This window comes from Numida meleagris, chromosome 4, assembly GCF_002078875.1.
Source record: "Numida meleagris isolate 19003 breed g44 Domestic line chromosome 4, NumMel1.0, whole genome shotgun sequence".
NCBI classification, from domain to species: domain Eukaryota; kingdom Metazoa; phylum Chordata; class Aves; order Galliformes; family Numididae; genus Numida; species Numida meleagris.
The window spans coordinates 16028955-16042475 of NC_034412.1; the positions used below are offsets into that span (position 1 = coordinate 16028955).

The 13521-nt window shown below is 36.9% G+C and overlaps 1 protein-coding gene across 2 annotated transcripts in view; it reads left to right on the forward strand.

Annotated features, from left to right (window-relative positions):
- Nucleotides 1–13300, forward strand: part of CUL3 (cullin 3) — a 55738-nt gene extending 42438 nt beyond the window's left edge. For both annotated transcript variants that reach the window (XM_021396984.1, XM_021396982.1), the window contains 8 exons: nt 996–1166; nt 2475–2582; nt 4866–4990; nt 5328–5424; nt 6232–6366; nt 10438–10624; nt 12039–12184; nt 12821–13300. In XM_021396984.1, coding sequence (XP_021252659.1) covers nt 996–1166; nt 2475–2582; nt 4866–4990; nt 5328–5424; nt 6232–6366; nt 10438–10624; nt 12039–12184; nt 12821–12952 — 1101 coding nt within the window. In that variant the 3' untranslated portion in view covers nt 12953–13300. The remainder of the gene's footprint in view (nt 1–995; nt 1167–2474; nt 2583–4865; nt 4991–5327; nt 5425–6231; nt 6367–10437; nt 10625–12038; nt 12185–12820) is intronic.

The window sequence follows — 13521 nt, forward strand, 5'->3', positions numbered from 1 at the left end:
TTCTGTGCAAACTTGGATCAGATTAAACTGAGGTAATTTTCTGAGAATGATTTTTGTATTAAGGTAAATGGCACCACTGCCTTTTTCAAATGAAGGAAAAAGCCATAGCACACATTTGAGCCTGTAACACTTTAGGGCTAAACTGATATACACCCAAGAACATCTCAAGATGTGTAGCTTGACCTCCATCTCACTCCCCTGGAAATAGAATTAGATTGTATTAGATTCTGCAGCTCTCTCTCTTGGAAACATGTTCCGTTTCTTAAGTATATTTATAGTTAGTGGTTATTCCCAATATCTAATGATTCTCTTGCAAATTAAGTCATTTGGATAGAGGAAACTGTTTTTACTTATTTTTACTTCTTAACGTATCAGAGGACTATTACCACATCGGTCTCTTTTAGCTTCAGTTCTGCTGTTTGCTTTAGTCTTACTTCATAGCTTCTTTTATTTGTTTTTTTTGAGATAGAGCAACCGGCACTGGACATGGTGATTGCACTGAGACTGTTTTTGGGGAGTCAAATAGTCCGTTCTATTTATTTATAAAAATAAGTAATCATTTTATTTGCTGTGGCACTAGACAGGCTTTGCAAAATCAATCTTAAAATTTAAAAATCTTCGTTCTAAGCTGCCTTTCCATATTGTTAGTGACTGATGGTGGTTTCTAGCTGTGCTTCTGTTTTATTCTTTTTTAATGCTTCAAAATGTGTGGTCATCAGGAAATTTTTACTATTTATTCAGGTGTTTTAACCTGTTGCTCCCAACTCCCCTACCATTGCTTCTTCCTACATTTTTTTTTAATCTGTTATTTTCTCCCTTTTATTGGGTTTGTGCATTCTTCTTTTGGCTCTGTTATTCACATGTTAGACCAGTTTTGTTATTTTCCTTCTAGGCTACTCTTACACCATATGCTTTCTGTGAATTGCTTAAAGTATGTAGGTTGTATATGACATTTGTTCTGGAAGACTAAAACCAGTAAATTATTTCTTCTACAGCTAACAGAGCAAGAAGTAGAGACGATCTTGGATAAGGCAATGGTTTTATTTAGGTTTATGCAAGAGAAGGATGTTTTTGAACGGTATTATAAGCAGCACTTGGCAAGAAGACTTCTTACAAACAAGAGTGTTTCAGATGACTCTGAGAAAAATATGATATCTAAGTTAAAGGTAAGACAATATTTGTATACTTTTTCCTTCATTTATTTCATAAATATGATTTAGCCCTACATAAGGGTTATATACATAACTTACACCTTGCTGTTAAACACAGATTAGATTTTTAAAGCCCTAACAGAAAATATGAAGTGGTTTTTCTGAAACACTACGTACAAATTAAAAAGAAAGAAATGCTGGAAAACATCTGGAAATGGTGTAAATTCATAGTGGATATTTTATTGCATTCATTTTTGTTAAATTGTACTATATCCTTCTGCAGATTAGCAATAATGTTCAATTCCTTTTTGGTGAAGTTTGATATGGATTGAAAAAAGATCTTCCTAGCAGTGTTTGGAAACATTTTGCTTACTTCTCTTGGTTCAGTTTGTTCTGAGTGTAAGAGTGGCCAAGAGTCCGAGAAGGTAAAGCCTAAAGATTAGCAATCCTTGAAGCAACTTCTTCCCCTGTGGGTACACTAAGTGGCTAGGAGATTTTTGAACCTGACTGATTTGGTTGTAAAAATCAAACTTCCCTGATTCTTGGTTTTGACCTTCATATTCCCACCATGAATGAATGAAATCTGCTTGTATCAGATTTCTCCAAATTATAAATATTAATTCATTTCCAGTTACCTTTCCGCTTCTTCCCACCTGGTGCAGATGAGAAGACACAGGGCATGCTTGTTTAGCAAGATGAGTCACTGGGCTGAGACTGCCCTCTTTTTTTCATGGATTTGCCCAGTGATGGGAATAGTGTAGATAACATGCTGACCTTTACCGTGTATGTCAAGCTGTGCTTCAGAAATACACAGGAAGTCATGAATGTCCAATGTAAATCCATATACTTGTCCGTATGTCTATATTTGTGTATGTCACTGATTGAAGAAAGAGCTGGTGTTCCTACTTTGTACTCTGCAGTAGCCCTTGAAAATGTTATATACTCAAGGTAGCATTTTTTGATGCACAAAGATTTTGATTTTTCTCACCATCATGTTACAAAATAGGTGAGTTTATATACCTTGGTCTATTGAGCTTTCAATGGTGTTTAAGGTGAGATAAGAATGCTGAAGTCATGCCAAAAATACAGTAGTGGGTGAAAAGGGAAGGAAAGTTTCGATTTCTGTACTCTTAGATACAAAAAATATATGAAAAATGAAAGTTATTTTGGGGTGTTTTTTAAGTTCTGAAAGTAATGGAAGTAAGAGTCCAAGTAACGAAACGTATGGAAATAGCATTTTTATGAGACTTCTAAACTCTGTTCAGTTCACAAGTCAGATCTCTTTCATAGCCCTGGCACAGTGAGTGATGTTGTGTGTTTCAGACTGAATGTGGATGTCAGTTCACATCTAAACTGGAAGGAATGTTCAGGGACATGAGCATCTCAAACACGACGATGGATGAGTTCAGGCAACATCTTCAGTCGACCGGGGTAAGAGCGCAGCTTCTGTGTGCTGCTTCTTCTACTTCAGCACAAAGCACAAACCTTTACCCAGGCACGTGGGTATTTTGTTAGTATTCTCATGTGAGAAGGATTTGGTTACCGTCCTCAAATTAAGTTTCTCATCGTGTTTCTCATCTTGCAAACTCGGTTAGTATTTCCCGAAATAGAAAGGTCATTTAAAAGGCCGATTTGCAGCCCGAACGGTACCAATTTCCCTGCATAGAATCTCGTTCCAGCTCCGGCAGCTGCGTCCCCGTTGCTGCGCGGGTCCCGCCGCCGCCGCCGGCCTCCTTCCTCGTGGCCGCCAGGGGGCGCGCTGCGGCCGCCTTCCCGCAGCCCGGCTCCTCGCTGGGAGCGCCGCCCCGCCTGCTGCCGCTGGGGGCGCGTACGGGCTCGTTCGTGCCGGGGCGGTTTCAGCAGAGGTTGTAGAGGTACACGTGGATAGACCTAGGTGTTTGTGGGTGGGCATCTTTACTGCAGCTTTTGTTCTTTAGAATCTAATGGTGTTTTCTTTCTGGAATGGTTAAAGTATGAATTTCAAGAAAAAATTCTAGAGCAATCCCACTTTATTTATTTATTTTTTTTTGTGAGACTTCTACATAGGATTCTTTTGTGTTAAAGACAACCTGACAGTTTTACTTTGAGTTAATAAATGATGTCTATATTTCCTTCTTAACTATTTACAAGTAATAAGGGCAAGTCCGACTGTTATCAGCTATTCTGCTAGGCCTTGTTTGAAACTGTCTTATTCTTGGCAAGGGACCAGCAGTTTGCCCAGGGGCTGCCTTTTGTTCAGCCTCATTGCTTTTTAATAACACTTTTGGAATATTTGTTTATGACGGAAGCACAGATGTTTCTATTGGTGTTCATAATATTTGAGATAAAATAGATTTATTGTTTCGTTTGAAGTACTGCTGTTAACATCCAGGTGTTTTTTTGCGTTCTATAGGAAATAGTCCATTCTACCCCTTTTTACACAATTTATATACCTCAAATATGTACAGTGCCTCCTAGAGTAATGAGAAATTGGCTCATCTCTACCTAATCTGACCTGCAAAGTCTCCTGCTGGATCCTGTATCCCAAGATATGCGTAGTGCCAAGGACTATTTAAATAATGCTTGCTTTGATATTATTAGGGGGAAAGCTAAGCACAAGGGAAAACCCAGGCTAACACAACCCATAATTTGCCAACTGCAATTCCAAAACCGTAGATTGTTAAGAGCTGTTTAAAGACAAGAACACTTTAAGGCACTTTCCATTTGTTCGTACCATTTTTGCGATGAAGAGATGGAAAGTGAAGGGCTAAGAGAACTTTTCTGGGTCTGCTATGTATAATGTATGATATGCGACATTCTAAATTTATACTGCGTTCTCATCTGACTGAGACCAAAAACCTCAGGGAGAGGTTGCCACTTTCACTAGAACAACTTCAGTTCCTAATAAAGACATTTTCTTTATCTTCCTATCCATGTCGATCGCCGTTCCCTATACTCTGGCTAGAGTGAAAATTGTTTGAAGCTTCTCTATAGGTGTTTTATAGATTAGTTTTCTGCGTCGAAGTGACAATTTTAATTCTCTTGTGAGCCTCACAGCATTGATAATACAAAATTAGAAGCAAAGCACTAACGTTGGCCACAGAACAATCTCCATATTGATCTTTGCCTGCTTTTCCAAACTGTTGTGCTTAAGCCTTAACTAAATTCATTTCGAGAGGATATTTCTCTAGGAGTAGCTTGGCATTAATCTAGATTTTTCAGAAATTTCCTAGGCACAAGTTTGTTAATGCACGAAGGCATTTGACACACACGCAGTACAAAAATTACCATAGTACGTGAAAATGCTACTTCGTTATTTAGTATTGGGAGTTTCTGAAGTCATAGTTTTCTTGACTGTCTAAATAGAAATAGAGTACACTATTTTTTCATGATTTATAACCATTTGGATATACTATGCTTTGTTTTCTTTGTCCATAATATGTGAACTTTGAAGATACTAGCTAACACCTACCAGAGCTGAAAATGCTCAGCTTTAAGTTTAATAAGGGCAGTTGAAATACCAGTAAGGATAATGTATTTATAATGTATAATGTACTGAATAATTGGTAAGGAAAAACAATGTTTATAGATATATATCCTATTTTTTCCTTAATCTGTGCAAGTTTGATACATTGTGCACGATAAAAAAAAAAAAAAAAAAAAAANAAAAAAAAAAAAACAGGAAAGCACAATCTTCTTTTAAAACAGTGGATGTTTTCTTCCGGTTGTTTTTAGGTCTCATTAGGTGGTGTTGATCTTACAGTGCGGGTCCTCACAACAGGTTACTGGCCTACCCAGTCAGCCACACCAAAGTGCAACATCCCTCCAGCTCCCCGACATGCTTTTGAAATATTTAGAAGGTACGTATTAAAAGAGGTTTTGACGTAGAGGTTTTAAGAGCAAACTTTCTAAACTGAACTTACAGATATGTTTTGCCATTAGAACGAAAAGACATGCTGTCATACTGCTCTTGTTCACTTGATGCAAAAATTGAAAATGCAGTATTTGCATTTTTAGACTTGAAGCTTTGGGAGTTTTTAATTTGAATTCTAATGCAGTGTTTTGAAAAAGGAGGAGTTAAAAGTTTCCTTAATTGCTATGGAAAGTGTACGTAATTACTAAGCTACTGCTAAGCACTTTCTTCTTAATACATAATTTACATTTCGTATTTAAGTTTCCGATTCCTTTATATTACAGATTTTATTTAGCCAAACACAGTGGACGACAGCTGACACTCCAGCATCACATGGGTTCTGCAGATCTCAATGCCACTTTCTATGGGCCAGTTAAAAAGGTAAACTATGAAGCTTATGAATGTTGCATTTTAACATTTAGGAAAAAAAAACTAAGCAACGTTCAATCTGAATGCACGCTTGTGTTAACTTCATAATTTTCTAAAATAAGCTTGCCCATTGATAATATAAGCAAAAAGTGCCTTTCATCCATTCTATATTCTTCCTTTGTAAATGTTTGGAAACATTTTCTTCTAAATCTGATTTGAATGGGTCGCATGTCATCCTTTTTAGTTCCTCACAGAAAAGTAGTAATTTGGATCTTGAAGGAAGTCCAGTGTTCTGTGGGTTGTTGGTTTTTTTTTTTTTGACTGAAATAGTCAAAAGTGAAATTTATCTTAGTGTGAAAACATACCGTTAAGCCAAGTCTACTCTGCTTTTCGTATGTAGAGCACTAGCAATATAGACATTTTTTCCAAACCTGTATAATACTTAGTATTTATGTATACAAGAAAAAGCTGGAAGCTATTCAGGTGGTGGAGCAGGTGCCCATAGAGGCTCTGGGATTAGTTCATGGAGATGCTTAGTATTTGACTGAATGGAGTCTCAAGTGTCCTGTTCTGCATGGCCTGGCTCTGAGCAGTGGCTGGACCATGTGAGCTACCAAGGTGCCTCCAACCTAAATATCTGCTGTGGCTGTAAGATCACCTACTGGAGAGAGATTCTGGTTATGCCACCAGGCATATGCTGTTCTATCACATGTATAGACTGAGCTCCAAGATAAATTTCATTATGTAACTTCCATCTTACTGAGAAAATACTTTGGAGTGAAGAATGAACTAACAGTAGTTGTGTTATTTTTAAAATAGGAAGATGGCTCAGAGGTTGGTGTAGGAGGTGCCCAAGTAACTGGCTCAAATACACGGAAGCACATATTGCAAGTCTCCACTTTCCAGATGACGATATTAATGCTCTTTAATAACAGAGAAAAATACACCTTTGAGGTAAGAATTGTTCTTTTTTTCTTACCTGACTTTCAAATAACTGTTTGGACTTTCTTGCCCTATTAACTACATTTTTGAAGAGCACGTACTTCTCATTCCACTGGAGTATGGGTCAGACTGATAAATGCAGGAACAGATCAGCACCAGTGCTTTATCTAGAGACAGTAGTTCTAGAAGAGAATGTCATTTGAGAATGGAAGTTTTCATGACAGTTGAAGAGGGTTATTGAGTATGGTTATTCCTTGGCTGTAGAGCAATAGAAAAGCTGAATCTGGAATGCAGCAGGTGGCTCTGCTTGCTCATTTTCTTTGAGGAACTGGATCTAGAGGCCCCAGGTGAAAAGGGATTTTTGTGTCATTGCTTTTTAAGCAGTTGAAGTGTTTAAACTGGCAGTCTGGAGTGAGCTGTAGGATTAGTGAAAGAACTTATATCCCTTCTCTGACCTGGTGAGCCAGAAAGGACAATGAAGAATTTCCAGATTTGTAGTAGGTGGACTGGAGGGGCATTACTCAGGAAGATTGAAGCTCTTGAAAGGTGGTGGAGAATGCTTTGGAGTGGCATTCTGCTAGCCTGCTGTTACAAGAACGTTTATTTGAAACAGTTAGGATTGAGGAAGGCAGAGTTTGATAAGAGACTCTTAAATACTACTTATAGTTTCCAAAAGAGTATTTGGGAGCTCAGAAAGTCTTGTGTTCTGTGCAGTGCATTGCAGGAGCATTACATCTTTGAGTACTTACTCTGCAGAGTACTTAAAAAGGAAGGAGGATTTAACAACTAGGTTAACAGCTTGGTTTTCCTTATTGAAATTGGGCTGGTAGCTACATTATTTTACAAATTTATCATTTTTTTAAATGAATAGTAGAGCCTAATCCATATATGAATAAATAACACTTACTCGTATTTTTCAGTATTCAACTGTAATTTAGAGCACATATTACAGTAAATTTTACTAAGACCGGATGATAAGAGAACTGTGTCTGCAAGTGTTTAGGTTGTATATGTTTGTGTTCTCTTTTTTAGGAGTTTTTAAGCTGTTCTTTGTGTCACCCTGTAACTAAAACATTAAGAAGGCATACTTATTTTGTTTGGCTTCTTTGAAGTATGTGGGAGTTGTCTTTTGCCAGAAAAGCTTGTGAAAACCTAAGAGTGGATTGAGTTTTGTCTTTCTTCACTGACTGTTGAATACCATGATTAATTACTGAGTGCTGGCATATGCTGTTGTTCTGTCCTATGAAGTTAGTGCTTTTACTGCAACATAGCGTGAGAGATGGCTTGTAGTGTGCTTGAGTAAGCATAAAAGCATTCCTGATATGCAAGTGTTTCTGCAGATTCACAGCTGGACAGATTAATTTTAAGTTGCTTTTGTGGTTGGATAGCCTTTGCTATTTACCTTTGCTTTGTTTTCTTTGTATTCAGTGAGATTATTAACTGGAAACTTGCTAAGATCATGGAGAGCCATTAACCCACGTGACTGAAAGAAAAATAAGGTTATGATGATGCAAAAAGTTATGCATAAGACTCTACAGAAATGTAAAGGATTGTTACATAGCAAGATTCCTTCCCCAAAATTTATGCAGTTATTGTATTTCTGTATGTCAAGGGTTTGTTTACATCAGCAAATAAACAAGTGGCCATGTGGGTCTAGCTTAATGTTACTTGCTTCTAAGAGGAAGGATATTTGCGCAAGCCCTCAGAGCTTGTTCCATTTTCCTTCAATTCAGTTTGGAAATTCAGTGGAATTTTATGTAATACTCAGCTTTTTTTTAGCTGAAGTTTACAAAGCATCTCAATGTTTTGAAGGGTGAAATGTACATCTTTAATAAAAACATCAAAAATGAAGGGAAAATACTTGGTTCTTATTATATCTTTAGGTTTCACAAGCAAGAAAAACAGGTATTGCTGTAGTAGAAGTAAAGCTAGTGATTAACAAAAAAGCAACAGTAGAACTTAAAAACTGGCATGCCTTTTTTCTCTTTTGCTGATCTCTGCTTTTGAAGAATTGCAGGTTGATGTTTGTATGAATAAAAATCCTTTTAGTCTTTTTGTCGTTTCAACAACTTGACTTTTTTTCCTTCTAATTTCCTTGTGTTTTCTCCTTATAATAACCAATTTTCATGTGTAGAATTGGACAGAGGCCAGGCCTAGAATAGTATCTTTTGTAGGTTCCAGGTAGGGCTCATGTAGTAATGTTTTTTGAACTGAAATTATGTAATAGGTACTGCTTTTGTGCACAGCTCTATTATCTCCTTCAAAATAATGCATTTTTGGAGATGGGGGGGAAAAGCATTGTACATTTTCCTCTTGTCTTACATCAAATGTATAAACGCATCTAGAAAAATGGTATGCCTCAGAGTGAAGGGAAAGGAGAGCAAAGGAGTATCTGTTATTCCCATTTGCATTTGTGGCTCCGTTTTTTTGTCCAACTTGAACCTTTTGCCTTCTTCTAAGGGAGCATACTGCAGTACAGTCCTTCCTGTGCTTCTTATTTTTAAGCTTGCTTATGAATTCTGAAATGTTTTGCACGTTAGTGGCTCAATTGGAATGCTACAGCATGGAAAAAACTTTGTTTTGCTTTCATCAAGAGCAAGGAACACATTTACTTGTAAAAGCAATTTAATTTTGAAAGGATAGCTTTTAGTTGTAGGTTTCCAAACTTTGATTTCTGATGAACGTGTTAGAGGCATTATGTGAAGTGTAAGCTGGATTTGGTTCATAGCCTCAGCATTTACCTAAGTCCTCTGATCTTAAGGGCCATCTTCATTTGCTTTGTTCAATTTATGTTGATGGATCCATTTCAGTAAGAATTTTTGGTGTGACCATCTGAAGGATTGCATCTTTTATTTTTTATATTTTTAATACTACGTTGTGCTAAATCTGGAAGAAAACTGTGAAGGTGACAACTGTTTTAAATAAAGTGACAGAAGAAGAAATAACTTTGAGTTGCTTGTGAAAAGGCATGTTGATGTCAGCAAATTATTAAATTGTGGGTACACGTCACTTACTTCAAATACTGTGAATATTTCTGAATGTCCTCTTCTAAGAATGCCCTTAAGAACACTTAATATTTTCCAGTCACCAATAGGCAGTAATTATCAGAAATTGTGAGATTTGGTCATTTTAGACTGTCGGAATTTTTAGCTCATTCAAAGTAACTTGAAATGATGTGCAAAAATACAGTTTGACATAACTTCAAATAACTAAAGTTAGCATTACACATGGAATATTAGGTACGTAGTTGAAAAATAAGGCGTGTTATCTGTCTGTGCTTTGCTGAGATTTGGTTGTGAGATGCTGAATGGGGAATGTGTTGCAGTTAATGACAGTCTTGGCAGCCAGTATATGCAAGTTAGCACTTGTCCTCAGTAGTGGATGACCTCATGAGGGTTTTTCTAAAAGACCATTATCATAAAATTGGAGTGCATAAAAGAAATAAAATCACTTAATAGAACTCAGTTCTTCTCTGAAGTTTGACTTTATGATCTCTGTTTCTTTAAACTGATGTACTTTGCAAGTCTGAGCTTCTTAAACATGGGGAGATGTTGTGCCTGTTTTTAGTCAGGAGGTCATCAGTTTGACTTGTGTGCCATGAGAATGGGGAATTTTGGTGAACAGCAGAAGAGCTGGAAATTGCTCTTGGATCTGGTGATGGGAAAGCTGGTGAAGTGACAGCTCTTGTAGCCAACTGCATGTATGTGATGGCTATTTTTCTGTTTGGTAGTTTAGTCTTTAGCTGCTGGATGTCCCTTAAGAGTCTGAATGGGAATGTGGAACTGGAGATGTTTGCAGTTTCTAAAACTCTTTACTTGAAGAAAAAAAAAAAAAGGCAGATAATAATGAACTTCTAATGAATGCAAGCTCATTGAATGAGTTAAATTTGAAGAAGCGGTAGCTGACCTTCCCCTAAAGCATATGAAGACATAGTTCTGCATCCAGTATAATTTGCTTACTAACTCATGGTTACTGTTTTACAAGCTTGAAGGATGGACATTTTAAGCAGTCAGTGCTGTTGTTTGCAAAATGTGGTACTTATTTCTGCCCTAGTTGTAAACTGATAGTAATATTTTTCTTCAGGAAATTCAACAAGAAACCGATATCCCTGAAAGAGAACTGGTCAGAGCCCTACAGTCCCTTGCGTGTGGCAAACCAACACAACGTGTTCTCACAAAAGAGCCCAAATCGAAAGAAATAGAAAATGGACATATATTTACAGTGAACGATCAGTTCACATCTAAACTACACAGAGTCAAGATTCAGACAGGTAAGTGACTTTTTATATTGTCTTGTCCTTAAAATGTCTTGCCTTAGAATGTTTAATTCTTCTGTATGCTTGATGTCCATATAAGCAGAAGGAAGCACGTCATATTTCTTTGTTGTTAATGATTAATTAATGATTGCGGAGGCAGGAGTTGGACTCGTCGATCCTTATGGGTCTTTTCCAACTGAAGATATTCTGTGATTCTATAAGTCTGTGATTCTAGTTGCATCAAAACAAGAATTTAAATAATGGAAGTATGGAAGTCATAGTTAATCAGAGATTTCCTGACCTTACGGGTCTTGGTACATAAAATATGCAGCATTATTGGCATTTTAGTTGTCTTTTACGTGCAACACTGGTAATTCACATGTGTTTTGCTGCACAAAGTACAGCTTTGGGCTTCTCTTTGGCCTGCTGTGTCCTGGGATGTAGGTGTGTTTTAAAATCGGGTGCATACTTGTCCTTACGCTGCATGTATCCTGCTGCTGAAGGAGTAGCTAGGCTGTCTTCATATACATGCACAGTGCTGTGCTCTCAGCACGCTCACCACGTGTGGAGAGTTTCTCTGGTGAGCGAGGGTACAGCAACCAAATGAAGGGATCAGATCTTTCAAATCAGGGCCCAAGAATATCACTGGCAGAACGGAACAAAAGTCTGTGACAACTGTTGGAATCTTGGTGCAGTTCTGTGTTATCACTTCACAGATCTCTGGGGCTGGGGAAATATGGTCTGGGGTTCAAGATGTTTTAAGAGCAAATTTGATATTTTTGGTTTGTTTTTCTTACAAAGAAGACTTTTAATGTATATCTCTTTAAAACCAATAAATACTTTGGGGCTTTTGAGTGAAGAATGGTGGGGGGGCAGGTAGTGGGAGCAGTGTGGGAAGAGGGATTGTTTATGATGATACTTGGGTGAAAAAATGAGAAAAGGGCAGAAATAAAGCATAAATAGAAGAGAACAGAATACAAAGGAGAAACAGTCGGGAGGAAGAGGATAAAGAGTGTTGGATTGTTTCGTCTGACTGAGGAACTAGTATTCAACTAGTTTATGAAGTAAGTTTTCAATCATTTGTCTGTTTTAATTAACAAATTTTGTTATTTTAAAGAGAGAAATATTTAATGGGACCGTGGGGGTGGTTGTGCCTGTAAGCAGGTCTGAGTACTGCTCAAATTTTAACATAGCAAATAATTAAATAACAGATTGTTATCTTGTCAGTTGCTATCAAAATATGCCAGAAGATGTTAATATGTTCTTATGGCTGCTTTTTATTTAAAAAAAAAAAAAAAGTTTGAGAATGTGAAAACTCAGGAAAGTATTATTTGGTTTCTGGATGAAATAAATAGTGAAGCAAAAGCTTGCACAACAAAATTAATTTTAACTTTGCTAAGATACTTTGTTCTCTTTTTTTTCCTTTAAGTTGCTGCCAAACAAGGAGAATCTGATCCAGAAAGGAAAGAAACAAGGCAGAAAGTAGATGATGACAGAAAACATGAGATAGAAGCTGCTATAGTTCGGATAATGAAATCTAGAAAGAAGATGCAACACAATGTGCTAGTAGCAGAGGTATATTTGTACACAATTTTAATATGGACTTGGAAATTGTTCTTGTTTTTCCATTTGATTTATGGAAGTTATACAAGTCTAACATGGTTCTGGAAGGTTTTAGAGAGATTGTAATTAATCCATCCTGTTTTTCCCGAATTTATCTAAAGACACCTAAGTCCATACTCTTTTGTTTAGGATGTATGCATTCATCCCTTTACTGCTATTAAAATTTCATCATATTCCTTGAAGTACCAACTGGCAATGAAAAACCACTGCGCTCAGTATAAATTATTTTCTGATTTGGTCTTGTTGCTAACAGTAGGGTCCGAGGTTGAGAGTTTCAAAATCTGCAGAGGAAGAGTGAGAATGCTGCTTCTCTTAACTCATCGAGTTCTGACACCTTTGTAAATGGGATTTATTTTCCACTCTTGAACTCTTTTGTGGTCCTGAAACTGAGTGTTTTCAGGTTGACCATTCCTCTCAGAGCAAGCAGCTGATGGGAAAAAATGATGGAATAGTGAAGACTGATTTTTGTTCCATTATTGTAGCCAGCCCTGCCTATATACAGTTTTCTGATTATTTTGATCAGTTAAGATACTTACTGATCTTGCTTGCCTGTAATTTTATGTTACTGTTTTTCATCTTCTGTTTTAGGTAACTCAGCAGCTGAAGGCCCGATTCTTACCAAGTCCAGTTGTTATTAAAAAACGTATTGAAGGACTTATTGAGAGAGAATATTTGGCACGAACACCTGAGGATCGCAAAGTATACACTTACGTAGCATAAAATGCGTTCAGAAAATTTGATTTACTCTTGGACTATACTCTTCGCATGAACTGGGAAGTTCTTTTAAATCATTAATATTAAAACGACCATCTCTTCTATTAAATTACAATACATGTTCTAGACCATTCAGATCAAGCCTTTTACTCCTTTTGAGAGTTTTCAACATGAATTGATTGAGCTTCAGGCTTTTCAACGTTATCCCTGTAGAGATCGTCCTTACAATTCTTTGGGAAAATGTGAATGTGCCGCGTTTGTTTTCAATACTGTATGAAAACAGAAAAATAAAAACAAATTTAGAAAATACAGCTCATTAAAAAAATAAAATTGTTGGAATTTCATTTCCCCAGATCTTCAGTGTTGATGTAAATGTGTTTCTGTAGTGTTGCTTAGCACTTCGCACATTGTATAAGTTGGGTTAAAAGATCAGCCACAACTGGTAAGACAGAATTCCCACTTAGATTGCTCTGCTTCAAATGTTTTTTAACTAGCCATGTTTAAATTTGGTAACTTTTTGAAGACCCAAGAATACAACTTGAGCATGTTTCACTCTTCCAGCTGCACTCATTGTT